The 17,326-nt window shown below is 42.5% G+C and overlaps 1 protein-coding gene across 9 annotated transcripts in view; it reads right to left on the bottom strand.

Annotated features, from left to right (window-relative positions):
- The window catches only part of LOC135378564 (uncharacterized), a 61,006-nt gene that overhangs the window by 32,833 nt on the left and 10,847 nt on the right, over positions 1-17,326 (bottom strand). For 7 of the 9 annotated variants that reach the window (XM_064611610.1, XM_064611614.1, XM_064611609.1 and 4 more), the window contains 4 exons: positions 14,500-14,607; positions 12,014-12,115; positions 7,826-7,939; positions 436-552 (listed from right to left, as the gene is read on the bottom strand). In XM_064611610.1, coding sequence (XP_064467680.1) covers positions 436-552; positions 7,826-7,939; positions 12,014-12,115; positions 14,500-14,607 — 441 coding nt within the window. Of the gene's footprint in view, positions 1-435; positions 553-7,825; positions 7,940-12,013; positions 12,116-14,499; positions 14,624-17,326 lie in introns of all 9 variants that reach the window. The other 2 variants (XM_064611615.1, XM_064611617.1) reach the window with 2 other exon arrangements.

Here is a 17,326-nt window from a genome sequence, read left to right on the forward strand (position 1 = left end):
CATTCTCTACACCAAGCTCTTGCACCAATCAGAGCCCGGCCTTGTGAAACGGGATGTCGCTTCCGTGTGACACAGACGAACTTGGGGAAACAAAGCCTTTCTCCTCTGCATGCCTCCTTCTCACCCTTCCCGTTAGGGAGGGACATCACACAGATGCCGTGGTGCCTCCGCAGCTGCAGAACCAGCGCTGTATATTTGATATTCGTTTATTTAACATCTAAGCGCTTTTCTACCAAACAAAATCTACCAAGTAAATCATCAGCTGATGCCAAACATGGTGGTACTTGTTTCATAGATGGGTTTCCATATGCTACCGTCTCTTTAAATACAACGCCTGTGTCATTGCCTTGTTCAAAATATAGACTCCAGGCCTGAGGAGTCATCATGCTTAGCATACTATCACTACGTTGCTGGATCATCCTTCTGTTGACTTACCAGTACAGTTGTCAGTCATGGGTTCTTCCCTGTTCCCATACTCTCCTGGCAGGACAAATAAACTTGTGGTGTCTTGAGGCTCTCGCTTAATGTGGATGGAGTCGCTTGCATCCATTTCTGTTTTTGTGTTGGGGGGGGAGGGGGAGGAAAAATGGAGAAGGACTGTGAGTCACTTTGGAATATTGTGTGCTTTCAAAACACTCAGTACTGTTTTGAAAGTGCCCCACCGAAATGCCCCCCGAATGTCCAAGCACAAATTCAACCACCAATGCGAGCACTGGATAATGCTAAGGACTGTGCGTTCAACACAGCTATTCAGCATCTCAGGTTCATCTAAAATACGACGAGTGGCCTTTTTCTCCAACAGCAAGTATGTTTTCCACCCGATATAACCCGACTTCACCCTGCTGCTGCTGAAATAAATACTTTCTTTTTTACCTGTCCTAATCTTCAAAAAAACAAAAATCCAGAAAACACAAGGACCTAATTATGCTGACCACGCATAGTTCCAAACTCCTGGGAGCCGGGTTTCTTTTTATTGAGGAGATGTTCTTTTATTGAGGGAAGCAGTTATTTATTTGTATTTATTCATTTATTTTATTTTATTTAAGGAATAGCAAGCTGGCGTGATGCATCGCTGACCTTGCCCTTTTATCTTTCCTTTTCCGTTTTTCTTCCGCTGATAAATCCCCCCCCAAACTCCTGCAGGAGTTTCACCTGGAGATACGTTACACTATGGCCCAGGGTGTTCACATCGTGATCGAACAATTGAAACTGCATACCTTTAATTGGCAGAAGTGAACTCATGGGAAAGGCAGACAAAGGGACGTACAACCTGTTGTACTATGTTCAACACCTTGTCTAAACTCAATCTCAGCGACATGCTGCTCATGTCGTGTACAGTAGCTCGGTTGCACGTCGTATTTTCTTAAATCTAAGACACCCCCCGTGTTCAGAGTACACGAATTTGAAGAAAAAAGTAAACACGGTCTTGGTAGGCAGCATAACCAGTTGGAAATGATGACCAATGACAGACCACTCGTCAAATTTTGTCCAGAAATATTGCGCTGCTGCAAGAACTATGCCTGCAAGCCACCAGCTCCGTCGTAAAAAAACGCTGAGGGTGCTCAATAAGTACCTAGAAGACGTTCGCGATGACGTCAAGGACTCAAAATTAAGTTTTATCATTGAAGAGTCACCCGATGTAATGGGATCCTGACAGTGAATATGCTAATATGTTTCTAGAGCAACCAGGCACAGCAAAAGGTCGTCTACCTCGTAGACGTAAAGCGACTGAAGCTATGCAACGCATACCACCACAAATGTGTTTTGCGAAGTGTTGACATCCCTAGGCAAGCCGTGGACAGGCGTGATAGCGATTTGAAGTGATTCTGCACAGCCCATGCAAAGGATGGTGAAAGATGTGAACGACAGGGAAGCAGTAAAGATTCTGCACATAAAGGATGTGCCTCACTTGATGCACGTCACCGTCGGAATCGCTATCACTTCAGAATGTGTCAGGGACCTTCAGCAGGTTGTCTTGAAGAACGTCAGCACCCTGTTCAAGCACAGCAACCGACTCTACCAGGAGTACCAGGAGTTGTGTAGTTCCAATGGCATCCCACTCCCTGATATGAAAAAAAGTAAGAAACACCAGAAATCGTACCGCAGCAGTGGTACAGCTTTTACAGATCACTGAAGGTGACACTCGAGATGTGGGACTGCCTCAGAGAGCTTCTGGAAGTACACAGTGGTGGCAACGCAAAGGTGGAGAAACTGAGAAGCCTGTTGACTGGCAAAAAGCAGGAGCTATATGGAGCAGGTGTGCTAGTTCTTGAAGCGCTCTAACCCGTAACAAAAATTCAACGAGAGCTAGAACGTGTGGAGGTGTTGCTCCCACAGTACGACCACCTTGCAAATGTAAGACTTCAGGAAGTCCTCGCTGGCATTAAAGCACCAGTAAACACTGGCACCAGTCACAAGGCCCGCCTCGTGCTGGGACTATTGCCAAAGGATGCGAGAACCACTGTCAAGGCAACTTGCCATACATTTTGCAATCACATCCTCAAGAAGTGGAAAGAAACCACAAGCAGGAACCTATCGGGCACTGCAGAAATGCCATCCCAGTTGGATATGTGGCGAAAGGCTGCCATGCAAGACAAGACCTTCATAGCATCTATGACGAGGGACTTTGATTCCTACAAAGAACTGTTTTACCTGGTCACAGATTGTGGCGATCAGCTCAAATCTGAGTCTGGACAATATATGCAGGAAGACCCTCCCACAAATGATGACTTTGTAGTGTTCAACTATTGGAAGACTGCATCATCTAGGTACCCAACCTTTGCATCTGTAGCTCTGTCGTTACTTTGCATCCCAAATGGAAGCTGTGATGTGGAACAAAGCTTCAGCAGGATGCGGTACATGCAGACGCCACAAAGAACTCTGAATGAGCATCTGAAGGCCCAGCTGATATTGCTGTTCAGCAGCTGCTAAATACCTTAACAACCTTAACACCTTAACAACGGTTTCGTGTTATCACTACAAGACGCAAAAAGTTAATGTGCAAAAGGAACATGTGCAATAGTGGACTTGTAGTGGAGCATAATTACTATAAAATGATTGTGCTTACCAAGGGTCAGAGTTCTGTGTTTAACTGTTGCAATACTTTTTTCGCCTTCCGTTTTGTCTTTCACAACTTTTATTGCATACTGCATTGAGTCTTGCATTTGTAACCACACACACAACAGCAGCATCACAAAAATTTGTAACAGCCTTGCACGCAGCAGGTTGTTACCCATTTACTGTGAGATTTTTTAATTTTGGCAATTTGTAAAGAGAATGTTTCTTTTTTTTTCACACGAAAAGTACCCGAATAAACATGTCAGTTTTGACAAAAATAAAACCAGAAATGGTCCAACCCTACTTATATGTGTTTTCATTTTCTTTTTTTTTCACATATTTTTCTTACATGGGGCAGAGCAGCAATGTGTCTCTAGTACAATTATCTGGCTCTCCGTTTGCGTGTTCCAAGGTTCCCACTTAATTTTTGAACAAAAAATCACGGGTCCTTCAAGGACTTTTTAAGACAGAGTCATCATTTTGCCAGGGATGTAAAACACAGTTTTGACAAAAATATTTGTAAGCTACAGGTACCACACAACAGAATACATGGGAACCACACAATAGTGATCTGTTCACAAACGTGACTGATGACTCCTGAAAAGTTTAAGATCATAGGGTAGAAAGGGAGCTGGGTCAATACAATGCCATTCATTTCAAGCACTTCTGGTTTCTGCTGCTCATTCCTACTGCATTAGGTGCTAAATCCTGCGGTTTCAAAACTACTAGAGCTCTGACTCCAGAAAGGCGGAATTTGCACTAGCATCTCCACGAGAATAAGAAAAAGATGCGTAATCAATACAGCCTGAAATTTTCGGAAAATACTGTTTTCTAAATTCGGGGTGTAAAAATTGGGTACATAAACATGTGCTCTAAATTCATGCGAATTGGGTGGAAAAAGCTTGCAGTATGCTAAATTTGGGGAGAAATTGGGCTCAGCTACTCAAAACTAACTGTACTGGTTTGGTACAAACAGTGATGCAACTGCATTTGCTGCCAAACAGGTTAGTGTGCATTCCCACACACACCTCAATGAGTGCAATTTGTCAGGTAAAAATCGGGTTTCACCTTAAAGAGGCAACTTTTAATTCGGGGTGCAAATTTGGGGGAGAATCAGGTTAAACCCTAAAACTTCAGGCTCTCATAATCAGGGATTTTCAAGGACTATGCGAAAATTCCAGGGTTTTCCAGACCTTGAAAAATGGCATTTTAAACTTACACAGTATTCAAGGGTTTCAAAAACCAGTGGGAACCATGCCTTCATCCACCTGATTCAGACACTAAGATCACAGAACATAACAAACAGCTGCAAGGGATACTTTGGTATTACTTCAGTATTACACTCTGAAAGGTACACATCGCTTGTAGCTGTCATTGGGTAGGTGAGATAGTGTCCTCTTATCATAATCATGACGTATGCACTGTGAGTATTGTGTAACAGACTGGCAGAGAAGGAAGCGTCTCTTGCAGATGTTCCTCATCTTCCTTCACCCTGTGCACTCTGTGCGTAAACCTGTGTGAACGCTCACCTCGTCAATGAAAAGATGGTAACGTGGTACACTTTCGGGTTTCACGGGGACAGTAAAAAATATTCCATACAAGGCATACTCTGCAGGAAACCTTTGCAATCAGTTTTTCTCGAAACACTCTACAGCTTTCTAGTTCACGTCTCAGCCCCGAGACAAACAATGAAAAGCTTAATCAATTAATTCTGCATAATTAATCGCAACCATGAAAAAATACAGGCCATTAGAACACGTGACTTCACATAATATTCTGCCGTTTTCACTCGCGCATGAAGCACCATGTTTTTTTAAGACCCTGGTGCACGTTAGCCTGGACACCCTGTATTGTGGTTCTGCTGTATTAATGTTTACCCTGAGCAAGATGTTTCATCATGGTTCCCACTTAGTTTTCGGACAAAAATTTGAGGGTTTATCAGGGACCCTCTAACGGGATGTAAAACCTGATTTATGGCTAGGACTTCAATGTTCTGAGCTACAGGTATCCCACAACGCAACACATGGGGACTGTACAAAAACGATCTGTTCACAAATGTGAATGAGGATTCCGGAATGTTAAAGTGGGACTCCACAACAAAGTCACCACAAAGGTTGTGGTATATCAGTAATTTTTGGGAAGTCATGAACACGTGTACAAAATATTGCGGTCCAAAACTATGCAGATTTTACTCAAACGAATTATTACGAAGCGAGTGCTTCGCCTCTGTGAAGCAAGCAGCACACTGCTGACATCATCTCGCAAGGAAGAAAGAATGCAGGCTTTGAAGCAGACGACAATGCCAGGTGGTGTCATGGAACACTCCTCCGGACAAACCGCCGTAGTATGGAGCTCTGTTTTATGCCCTTCGCATTTGGGTTTCGGTTTGCTATTGTCATCATTTACAAATTAACTACTCACGCAAAATGAATGTGAATGTTGTATTCGGTGTTTAGGCGGTGGTTCGTGTTCGGTATGATGCTCACATAACTTGTTTTAAAATTCTTGCGAAGTATCCCTCTAAAGGTCATTGAATAGAAAGGGAGTCTGGTGAACGCAACAGAGGGTGACATTTCCACACCATGACTGATTGCTATTACAATGAGTGCTAACTCCTGCTGGTATTCCAAACTACAGTTCTGACTCCGTGAACATGGAATTCGCACTGCAGCGCTGCGAGGATGAGAAGGACCAAGTTAAAGGCCTTCAAGAAGTACGGAACATTTCATGGTTTTCCCAACCTCGAAAACAGCATTTTCCAATTCCAGGATATTCGAGGGTTTCAAGGACCAGTGGGATCCAAGCCTCGTGTATTTCAAGAGATAAAATGTGGTTTTTGCCAAGTTCCATAATGCTCTCCTTTCATTTGTGTTTCCCAATCCTCCCATTTATTGAAAACCTCTAGAGCTGTGCGAATAGTAAAGTTTCCACTGCGAATTGAATCCGAATAATTTCTTCAGAAGGCGAATCGAATTCGAATACAGTAAACCCCCGATAACTCGAAGTCGTAAAAACCGGAAAAAATTTCGAGATAAGCGGGGTTTCGAGTTAAGCGGACAGCGAAAATTACGTTGCCACGATGTTACTACAATGCGCTATGTTATGAAACTTAAAAATAAAGCGTTTCTACAGTAATAGGGCTCGTAAACAATTCCGAAGCCATTTATTTTTTAACGTCATCTGACACTGAATAACTCCGTAATAGCAATCTGCTTGGCATTTGTGTCTGTGAACAAGAAAGCATCTTCAAGCACTTCAATGCAACGCATGAGAGGCTCCTCCCGGCACGTCACTACCGCGGGCACTCTCGACGATTTCTGTATCACTCAGTTCACCGCTACTGGAACATCGCCGTCGTAAAGCGCATAGTCCTCGATGTTCAAGTCCTAAGTCACTCTCCCCAAAACATGCGTGGCGCATCACGTCGTTGCACAATTCATCACAGCCACTGAACTAGTCTGCTGGCTCCGGTACGGCGATGGAAGACCAGAAACCCGCATGAATGAAAGAGTTCATGCTATTGGCTTGATGAACTTTCTACCAGGCCTTTGATAAGTGCCACCTTCCGCTCCAAAGTCAGGGACTTTCATGCGCGTTGTTCAGCCATCATGGCGGCGCGAAGAACAAAACAAAGAGAAGCTCCAAGAAGCTCGGACGAATGCAGAGGAGGAGGAGGAGGAGGAGTGACGTTGGGTGGAAAGGGTAGTGCTGTCTGCCTGCCACAGCTAGCGGCGCGTGAGGCGTGAGTCACTAGGACTGAAACGCTTTGACCTTGACCTAGCCTCGGGGACCGAAGAATGCACGTTATCAGCCGTAGGTACGCTGACCTACCGGTGATGGGATTTCGAGATATCCGTACTCGGGCAAAAAAAGGCTTCGAGTTAAAAGGGCCCAAATATATAGGAAGCATTGGGACATGGATCGGGACGCGAAAAATATTCGAGATAACCGATATTTCGAGATCAGCGAGTTCGAGTTAACGAGGGTTTACTGTACTCAGAAAAGGCCCAATTTGAATAATTTTTCATACCTCATGGTGAAATATTTTGTGGTGTTGTGCTCATTCAATGATGTTCTGCTCCAAACTTGTGAGACTTTTCATGCAACATAACATATCGTGAGAGAAGGGTCCCTGTATGGTAGATTGCATTAGTGGGATGAACCGCATTGAGAGTTTGTCAACATGATCCGTGCAGCCTGCATTGTGTGCGTCTCCTCATTTCTGTTTACATAGTGAATGTATTGTACTTTTTTTTTAGAAACTTCACATACTTCTATCTGTTACTGAACATAACTCTGAAAGTTGGGAGTACATTTACTGGAACATGCAGTGCCCAGAGTATACAGTGTTGACCATGAGGTCAGAGAAGTTCTGGACTTTAGTGACAGAATACTGTAAGCAGGGTAAAGCGAGCTAGATGTGCAATCGACTCGCAGAGAGAGAATGGAGAAAAAAAAACAATGGTATAACACAAAATGGGCTTCACCTAACTCTTGGATGACATGAGGTGGACCCCACTTGTAGTATAGCGAAAGTGATACCTTACTTCAGTACTATTTGGAAAAAAATTCAAAAATTTCGAATACTGAAAATAGGTTGCGAATAGCATTCGAACAGCATTAGATATTCGATTCATATTCGAAATTTCCAATATTCGCACAGCTCTAAAAATCTCTATTTAGAAATCCCTCAATTTATGAACACTTTCAGAGACATTTTAGTCATGTCCATATTGAGGGCCAACTGCAGCTCAGGGTAATATATCACCTGGATAGTCATCTGTGATGAATTCCTCATTGCACCCATGGTAGTCTGACAAAGCAGACAGGCTGGTGTCTTCCGGTTCTTCCTTGACACAGATGGGATCATCAGCAACTGCAGCTAAATTCCAAGCAGAGAGAAAAAAAGATAAAGGCTTATCACAATCATTTTATAATACTTTGCAAGTCTAACACAATTCTAACACATTAACTAATAAGCAGGTTGGGAAATAATCCTGTGCTTGCACCGAACACAGTAGGGCTAGGACAACACAAAGAACACCCATATGAGGGTCCGTTCCTCGTTCTGCATGACATTAGTGTGATGTCATACATGCACTGCCACACAGATTGTTTTAATGTCATTTGCCTTAATGCCATTTTCTACCTACTGAGTTCGCCACAACTCACAACTCATTCGCCCATGAAATGCCGACTCTTGCTCCCAGTGTTAGCACAGAATAGCACTTTTAGTTTTCATGCAGCCACATTTTTTTCATTACAACAGAATGTGATTTCATAAATTTGGGCTTTCTCAAATATATTTTGAAGAAAGAAATCACAAGTTGTTAGAAATTTTGATCGACAACAGCAAAGCACGTTGACAAATACATTAACTGACCATATTATTCAAGTACGTTAGAACTACTCCACATGAAGACCTACTTGATATTATATTTCAAAATATACATGCATTTCAACACATTTAACTAGGCTTCATTTTTTAAGTTAATTCATCATTAAGTTTCACAAGGCTGCATAGCTTATATTTGACCTAGTGAATGGTCTGCATCGATATTGTGGCAATTAACGGAGCATGGAGAGTGTGTTAAAGCTGGCTAAGAGTGTCTGTTATGTTTATTTTTTTAAATTCCTTGCCCTCAAACCTGTCAGACTGTTTCATTTTATAAAATTCTGTTGGCATCGTCAAACAACTGTGGTTATGTGCGGCGTACAGACATGATAAGAAGGAGAGAGGACAGCAGAAAGGAGGGGGGGGGGGGGGGGGGGGGGGTGTTAGTGTGCGTCCTGGGCAGACTTTGCAAAACTGTGCAGTCATTCATCTAGAATGCCAACCCGAAATCACAGAGAAACCCTTGGACAGCAGATCTAGTGGTAGGATTAGAACCCACCACGTCACAGGTCTGCAGCACGACCATGGCTACCACGAACAAGCTGTTTAACTACTTGTAACTACTGGTAAATGGGGTAGCCAGCATGAAGCGAAAGAAAAAAATCTAAAGAGTCCAAGGAGGATCTACGAAACATTTCTAGAGGTCATTTTCATTTATCAATGCTATATGGGTGGACTGACCTGAACACGTGCAAGATGCATGAGATGTGATCCCTATCATGTGTATCAGGTGCTTACATCAAACTGGTTTTCAGTATGCGGTATAATTTTGATAGGGTTTTGATACGTTCGTGAGACACATAATAAACAGTGTAGGTAGGAAGAACACGAGTTTCACTCAAATGCATTGTTTCGTCTCCTTGAAGCACTCTATTTTGGCGTCTGTAATGCCCATTGCTTCGACTTTTCTACTACGTAATTACTGTGTGATAGGCTATGACTAGGGTTACACATTTTTGGCATTTATTCCTGGGGAGATTCGGCGGGTGTTCTTTGTCATTTATATATACGTTACGTTTATATCTTGTTTATGTATATGTTTTGTCAAAATTAAAATGTTTTTGACATCTTAAACTGTTTGTTCCAAAAACAGATGCTGAAAAATCGGCAGCTATAACGGCTCATGAAAAGAGGGCAGCATAGTAGGAGGACATTGAGAATGTGAAGAATTTCCTTTCCGTTGGTAGAGGGTTCCACATGTACTTGGAACCCCCTTGACCAACGGATAAATCTGTTTACAAGAGAAAGTTTTCCCCTGAACTCAAGACTAGAGCAGTATTCCCCACATTCCACGTGGAAACGTGGTGAAAGAATAACGGAAATGCGATACCCAAGAAGAAAAAAAACGCAACCGGGTACCGGCATTTTCGGCGTGTAGCCCCAAATCAAAGAGTATAATTCGGAGTTTTTCGGAATGTGCCAAATTTAAAAACATATAATATATTTTGCAAGTGTTTTGGGGCATTTTGGGACAAACATCAAAAGTGCGGATCCCTAGCTCTGACCTTGCGACATATTTATTGTCTGCAACCAGCAGAACTTTTCATAGAAAAAAAAAGAAAATGCAAAAGTGTGGCCCATTCAATTTTGCGCAGTTTCTATACAAGCTGGTGCTTGAATCACCACGTAAGTCCAAGTTCCAAATGAAAATATATTGAATACAGATATATCACCTTTTGCAAAAAAAAAAAAAAAGGTGAATAAACAAGGGACAACAATACTAGGATCCACTGCAGTACACAAACATGTTGAGTGACAACTTTTCACATCTCTCACCACAGGCATACCACTCACTTCACATTATCAAAAATAAGGAAAATTTTTGTCCACATACTCATTCAATGTGTGGCCTGCTATGACGACAGGGTTAACTTTCGCATATCGAATTTCAGCTTCTATTTTTGATTTGTTCACACGATCATGTCCCCGAATTATCTGCAACATTGATGCAAGCGAAAGCACTTTATGTGGCTGTTCCTTGACAGACTTCATGAATACCCGTGTGTGGATGCGAGCTAAGTCTAACATTGTACAAGTGACTGATATAGTGCATTTGGCTAGGGCTTCTGCCCGGGCTGCGAGATGTGAATGGTACTATTCCACATTCGCCGGCATCTCGGTACCTCCAATATGTTCCATTTACCCATAGTACACAAAATAGGTTGTTTCAATTATCCGAAGATTTTTTATTATTATTTATTTAGTTAGTTAGTTAGTTATTTTAGAACACTTGCAGCATCTTACGACGCCATAGAAGGAGGGCAAATACAATGAATGGTGTAAAAGGACTGCCTGCCAAATTCAACTAAAATACACTTCAATACAGTCAACAAAAGAAGATAGCATGTTGCATTCAACAGCTTGCTGAGGGAGACTGTTCCAACTTTGGATAGCTGCTGGGAGAAAAGAATTCCTTAAAATAGTTTGAGTGGAAACTGTACTGGTCAATATGTCTGGAATGTTTATTACGAGAACTACCTCTGTTCATCAGATTAATGTATAACGATGAATTAATACACGTCTGATTATTCCAGATTAGCCAAAGAGTTTTTAACTGTTGAACTAGCAGTCGATGGGACAGCGTGGGAACATTTGCTAATTGCAACAGTTGTGATGGTGAGTCATTGCGCAAAAATTTGTTTAAAATAAAGCACATCACTTTGTGCTGAGTCTGCTCGACATCTTTAAGTTTTGTGGTTGATGTCCGAAACCATACCACAGAACCATATTCTAACACTGAGCGAACTAAAGCTTTATATGCGAGTAATTTAGTATTAGAATTAGCATCTTTAAGAGTTCTTCGTAAGAAATACAGCTTTGAATTAGCCCTGTTAAGAACATTATTAATATGTTTATTCCAATGAAGGTCTTCACTGAAGGTCAAACCTAAATATTTGAACTGCTTCACCTGTACAAGACAAACATCATATATTTATCATTGCATATACAGGGTGTTTGCTCTAACGTGTCCAGAAATTATATTTAAAGTGAGCGATAAAAGAGAAGCAAGTGGTACTTTTCTGCTACTTGAGTAAGAAACAGGTACTGCTTCACTAGTAGCACCTGTTTCTTAGTAAAGTAGCTGAAAAGTAGGGCTCGTTTCTCTTTTATCGCTCGCTTTAAATAAAATTTCTGGACACGTTAGAGCAAACACCCTATATAGGAAAGCAACCAATGGTGACCCTATTGTTGCATTTATCTGTAATTTCTGTTTAACCGAGTTTCGTTTAGTGGGAGTGCACTGTACTTTTATGGAGATGCTTTTGCTCATACAATTAAAATTGTAAAATGTAAGCTGTGTACTCTACGATAATGTATCTCTATTTCATGACCACAGACGCAGAGCGGTGCAGCAAGGTGACACTGCGTAAGGTCATTTTCATTAGTGCAGTCCCAGCACCATAAACAAACTTTCCAGTCCGACTGCGACTTCGAAAAACATAAAGGTACACTGACCAAAGTGAGCTTGTCATGAGATTTAAACAAACTCATGACTGGACATCTGTGACGAGTGTAAAGTGCAGTGTGTCACCCATGGCTGCAGGCATCAATAGTACCAACCGTGTATTGTGCGGACTATTGTCTCCGACACAGGAACTGAGACAGAGTGACTTTGTGAGTGTTTCCCAATGGACATGGCTGCAGCAAAGAGAGTTCGGGGCCCTGCACAAACCAGTAACGTGACTGAAGACAACGAAACTGTACAGAACTGCTCCGGGTATTTCCGTGAAACCCACGAGTGACTGACCCGGTGAACCTTGATATTCTTCTGCACTTAACCCTGAGTATGTCTCTGCTGAGTACTATCTTCAGCTGATTGAATTACCTTTGTTCAGCAACAAATGTAATTCGTTCCCTTTAGGTGAAGTAGCATCAGGCAAGGTGTAAGAAGAAACCAAAGTGCTCTCTTTGCAGCAAGCATCCGGCATTCACTCTGCTCATGTCTGGTACAAAGTAGACAGCAAGCACGCTCAGAGTTCTTCTTTGCATGGTCTATGAATTGGGCACACACTAATCTCTGCCCTGGATGTGTATAGTAAGTAAAGCCTGAAGTGTTTCGGGAAATATCTTTTTCTAAATTCGGTGGGTGAAAATTGTGTAAATAAACATGCGCTATAAATTCATGTGAATTCGGACAGAAAAACTTTCAGGATGCTAAATTCAGGGAGAAATCAGGCTCAATTACTCAAACTAACTGTACATACTCGTTTGGTACAAACAGTGATGTAACTGCATTTGCTGCAAAACAAGTTAGTGTGCATTCCTACAGATGTCTCAATGAGGGCAATTTGCCGGGCAAAAATCGGGCTTCACCCTAATGAGGCGCCCTTCAATTCGGAGCGCAAATTCGGGGGAGTATCAGGATAAACCTAAAACTTCAGCCTCTAGTTATAACTACATGGTAGAAAGTTTGATATTTCCAGCTCGGGTATGTGTGCTGATGTATCCCACCCTGTTATAATTTTGAATAGCCAATATAAATACTTTTCCTTGCACGTAATAAATCTAAGTTGTAAGTTGGCAGTTGTTCCTGTTGTTTCTGTGAATCTTACTGGTCTATGTTCCCTCCGCAGCTTTCACGGTTGTCTTGGGTTATTGCTAGCTACCCCACATCATTCAGACTATAAAATCAGATCAGGTATGAAAGGCCTCGGTTTCTCTTGAAGTGTACAGTCGCAATCACATGTTTTGATTACTTTTTTTCCACACCACCATTCAGCATAATCATGGCTCCCACTGAATTTTGGAACGAGAATTCAAGAGTTTTCCAATTACGTTTTGAGGTTCAGACGTAATTTTGTCTGGGATGTAATACACAGTGTGAAGTAAAGTGAAGTGATTTTAATTGTGAATTTTAAAGATCATAATACAAAAGAAAAATTTCTTAATAGAATAGAGGATGACGTTCGTTTCTTGCTGTTGATTCCTATTGCATTAAAGAGACCTAAGTTCTGTGGTTTCGAAGCTACAGTTCTGACTTCGGAAAAGCATAATTTGCACAGGCAGCTCCATGAGAACAAGAAAAACAACAAACAAGATGCAAATCAAGGGTTTTCAAGGACTGTAAAAAAATTCCAGGTTTTCCAGACCTTGAAAATGGCATTTTCAAATTTCAGGGTATTCGTGGGTTTCAAGGACCACTGCAAGAATTGCAATAATCAGCTTAATAGATGTTGAAAAGAAACTAGAAAGAAGAAGTGGGAAGAGACTTAGAGGAGTACAGAGGGCCATCCAAAAAAATTTCAGATTAAGAGGTCTGATGAAAGTGTGTGTATCATTTTACCGAGTAGCTTGAAAGGTGTTTGCAAGTGTAATTTGTTTCCCAGAAAAAGCTCACAGAAACATGGCTCCGCACGTTCACACTTAACTCTCCATTCTGGGTAGGACGAGGAGGAGAAGCATGATGCCACGTCACCGATGATGTTACAGGGGCAACTCATTCTGGTTCGCTGGTCAGTGGGGTCAGTGCCTTGTCCTTTTGCCGCCATAAACCAGTTTTGCCAGATCTCCCGGAGAATTGGGGATAGAAGGAGCGGCTGAATCATGACCGAGCCAGGAGCAATGCTTTTTCAGAAACCCGAACAGCCGAGTAGCAGACGACAGCGGAGTAGCAGACATTTCTCCTGACCACTCAGCAAGCTTAATCCTTGTAGCGTCAGCGTGATGTCCCAGGCAGATCACAGGCTGGTACTGCTCTCCACCACTTTTGCGCATTGTCACTTTTTGCGGCATACTTTAAATTCAATTTCTGCGATAGTTATGACTCTGTGATGTGAATTACTTCTTATGGTGCATCTTACTGACCTACTTAACACTTTTATAGAAAGGAAGCAGGGTGTTATAAGTTACTTCTGTGCTACTTTAACTTCCTTGCCACCCAGTACTACAACACTAGGTCGTATCACTAGGGTGGGTGGAGAAAACAAAAACCAAAAAATGCAAGACAGACACCCATCTACAGAAATCGTGTGGGCTGGGTTTTACGGACCAGTGGGAACCACGGTAATGCGTGTACAAAGTAGTCGAAGCAAGTAACAAATAATTACCCATTTGATGTTCCTCATCGTTTCTGTGGCCACCTTGTGAATCGGGAAATTCAGCATCAACAGGTTCTTCTTTGACAAAAACTAGACTGCCTTCAGCCATCCTTGCATCTAAGAAAAGAAAGAACTGAAGCAAAATAATTCTGGCAACTCCCATTGCACTTTAGCAACCGATGTTTCTAACATCATGTCACTTATATAAACGCAGCCCACAGTTTCGAGTTTTTCAAAAATGAGGAACATAGAATATCTAGTAAGTCGCCCTAGAGCCATCATTGATTCCATATGTACTATCTAACAACGAGGTCAACGGGTACAACAAGCCTTCCATATGCATAACTAGGGCGCTGCGGTTTAGGGTAACACCCATTTTTACCCCCCATCTGCATCATAATCACTCGGTAAAATCTGAAGAAACACAAAAACACACTTTGCAAGGCATCAATTCAGCCACTAATACGGGCACTGGAGAACACTAAGCGTTGGACACTCAGCACAGTTGTTCCACATCTCATCTCAACCCCAAAGGCAAGAAGCGCTGCCTTTTTATTTTCAACCTGAAAACCTACTTTTCCACGCGATATCATCCCGTTTTACCCTATTTTATAGCTCCCAAAATAAAACCCTATTTTTACCCCCCTCCCCCCCAGATTTTCAAAAAAACATAAAACCCGACAACACAGGGTCCTACACACAAGCATAACCCTTCAGGGAGAGCCTTGAGAAGCACCCAGAGCTCATGCTTGGGTTGCCTCTCGGTGTGGATAGGATTGTGGAAAGACATGTGTGAGAGTTTCATTTTGTAATGGAACACGGATTGCAGGTCGGATGAAGCTAAAAAAAATTCTGACTTGCGCAGGACACTCTATTTATGTATGCAAAGCTGTTTCCTTTTCTTAAATGTATCAGGTGCGAGTGCTACGTTTTTTCCCCTTCTTTTTGTTCTTGTCCATTTGCTGCTGCGGGGTGCTGGGGAATGCCACCCAGCAAAAGAAAGCATGGTTAACACCTCCTGCACTACACGGACATGCGCAGCTGGGATGTCGTCACCTTCAGCCGATCACCGCACCACATATTAAACACAGGCATTCTGTGGCTAGAGGAAGACGCCAATATATCTGATAGTGGCCCATTCCATATAGCTACAGTCACCAACAGCATCGTCATGACCAGTGCCTCCTCTATCCTTCAGTGCCTGGCAAAAGAGTCGGAGAACAATAGGCCGCCGCCGTCACGGGCAGTACAATGCGTGGCCGCCACCAAAACAGGGCCACGACTGGGGTTGCCAGCGGCTTCAGCAATTGCTGCTTTTTCACAGATGCCGGCGATCGTCTGCAGCATGAGATACTTGTTTCCCGTTGTTTAAGATAAGATGTCACACACTTTTTGTGCACAGCTTCTCTGAACAAAGATGCTTAAAAGAATGATCAAGTGACGAAAAAAGCGGACGAAAAAAGCGAGCGAAAAAGGAGCATTTATTAATTGGTTGAACATGATCAAAGCTTCAAGCATTTCCTTGAAAGAGGCTTCCTTGCAAAATATTTGAAGGAGTAATTCTTATCAGTAACACCGAAAGTGTAGTTAACAAGTAGCGGCCTAAGGAAGCGAACTGCTATCAGCTCCATCAATTTTTTTTGTTTTTTTTTCTGTGATCAGTGGCAGTGGCAGCTTTGCACACAAGTAGCTTTGAGCAGCATAGGGCTGGAACTGAATCCTTGACCAATGTAGACAATGGCTTGTGAAGAGTTGGGTTTTCCCGTAGGGCCCTCTCACTGAATGTTCCCAGAGTATCGAGAATAAACAATAACTCGTCTGAAGGGTAGAGGAGGCCACCTCTGTCCTGACAATGTGTGTACTGCAGTAATGGCTGGTTCGTTGCTGGTTTTGTTGACACTTTGAGACAGTACTTGCATTCCATTTTCTCACTGACAATGGGATCTATGTGTCCACCAACGTAGACTGTTGCTGACATCTGGAGAGAAGGCAGGTGTTGAGGTAAAGTAGCTGAGTTCAGTCTCTGCAGTACCCTGAGGGCAGCTCTGGGGGTTGCCACATTTGAATCCTTGCTTGAAGATGGAGTCACTGTGGGCTAGTTCCATCTAAAATCGAACAATCTGGTACACTTGATGTCTCGAATGAACGGGAAAAAAATATATGTTGAAGCCATCGGTGAGCTAGGAGAAATAAACACTTTTCGAGTTCTCTGCGCTGTGCGGTTCGGGAAACAGGAGAGGAGGAAAAAACTGCCCCTCAGAAGACGATGTCGTCGCGCGCAGGTTTGAGCCTTCCCTACAGGGCTATTCCTTGTCGCATTGTAGTAATTTCTTGATCTAGCTTTAGACCACCTAGGGCACAATTACCTCCTGGATTGGCAGTGATGAGTCGGTTTTTGTTTGTCTGCAAAGAAATATCAAAGTTGACTCAAAGTGCCGAAAAACACCAGATTCACTGCAACTTTGCGAGCGATGTAAAAAACGAATAAGATTGAGCTATCTGCCGTTTAATTTGTCATTCATGGGGCTATCGAATTATATATAATTTGTTACTCTACTTTATCAGGAACGTGAGCGATACCTCTTTAAGTAGGACCATACCACCGAAAAATGACGAATTTCGGAAGCCTTGATCTAAAAAACCCCATCAAAAAATTTCCTCGAAAATTTTATATGTTGTAGGTAGTCCCTTAGACTATGCACAGAAGAAAAATCAAAAGTCGATAGGCACACTGTGAATTTTTTGCCACCCTCATACGCGGAGCGCATTCAAGCTGTGGCACCGTGTCCCGCGTGTTGCAAACTCGAATTTTCGAAAGGAGCTTTCAACTTCTGTC

This window comes from Ornithodoros turicata, chromosome 1 (assembly GCF_037126465.1).
Source record: "Ornithodoros turicata isolate Travis chromosome 1, ASM3712646v1, whole genome shotgun sequence".
Lineage (NCBI taxonomy): Eukaryota > Metazoa > Arthropoda > Arachnida > Ixodida > Argasidae > Ornithodoros > Ornithodoros turicata.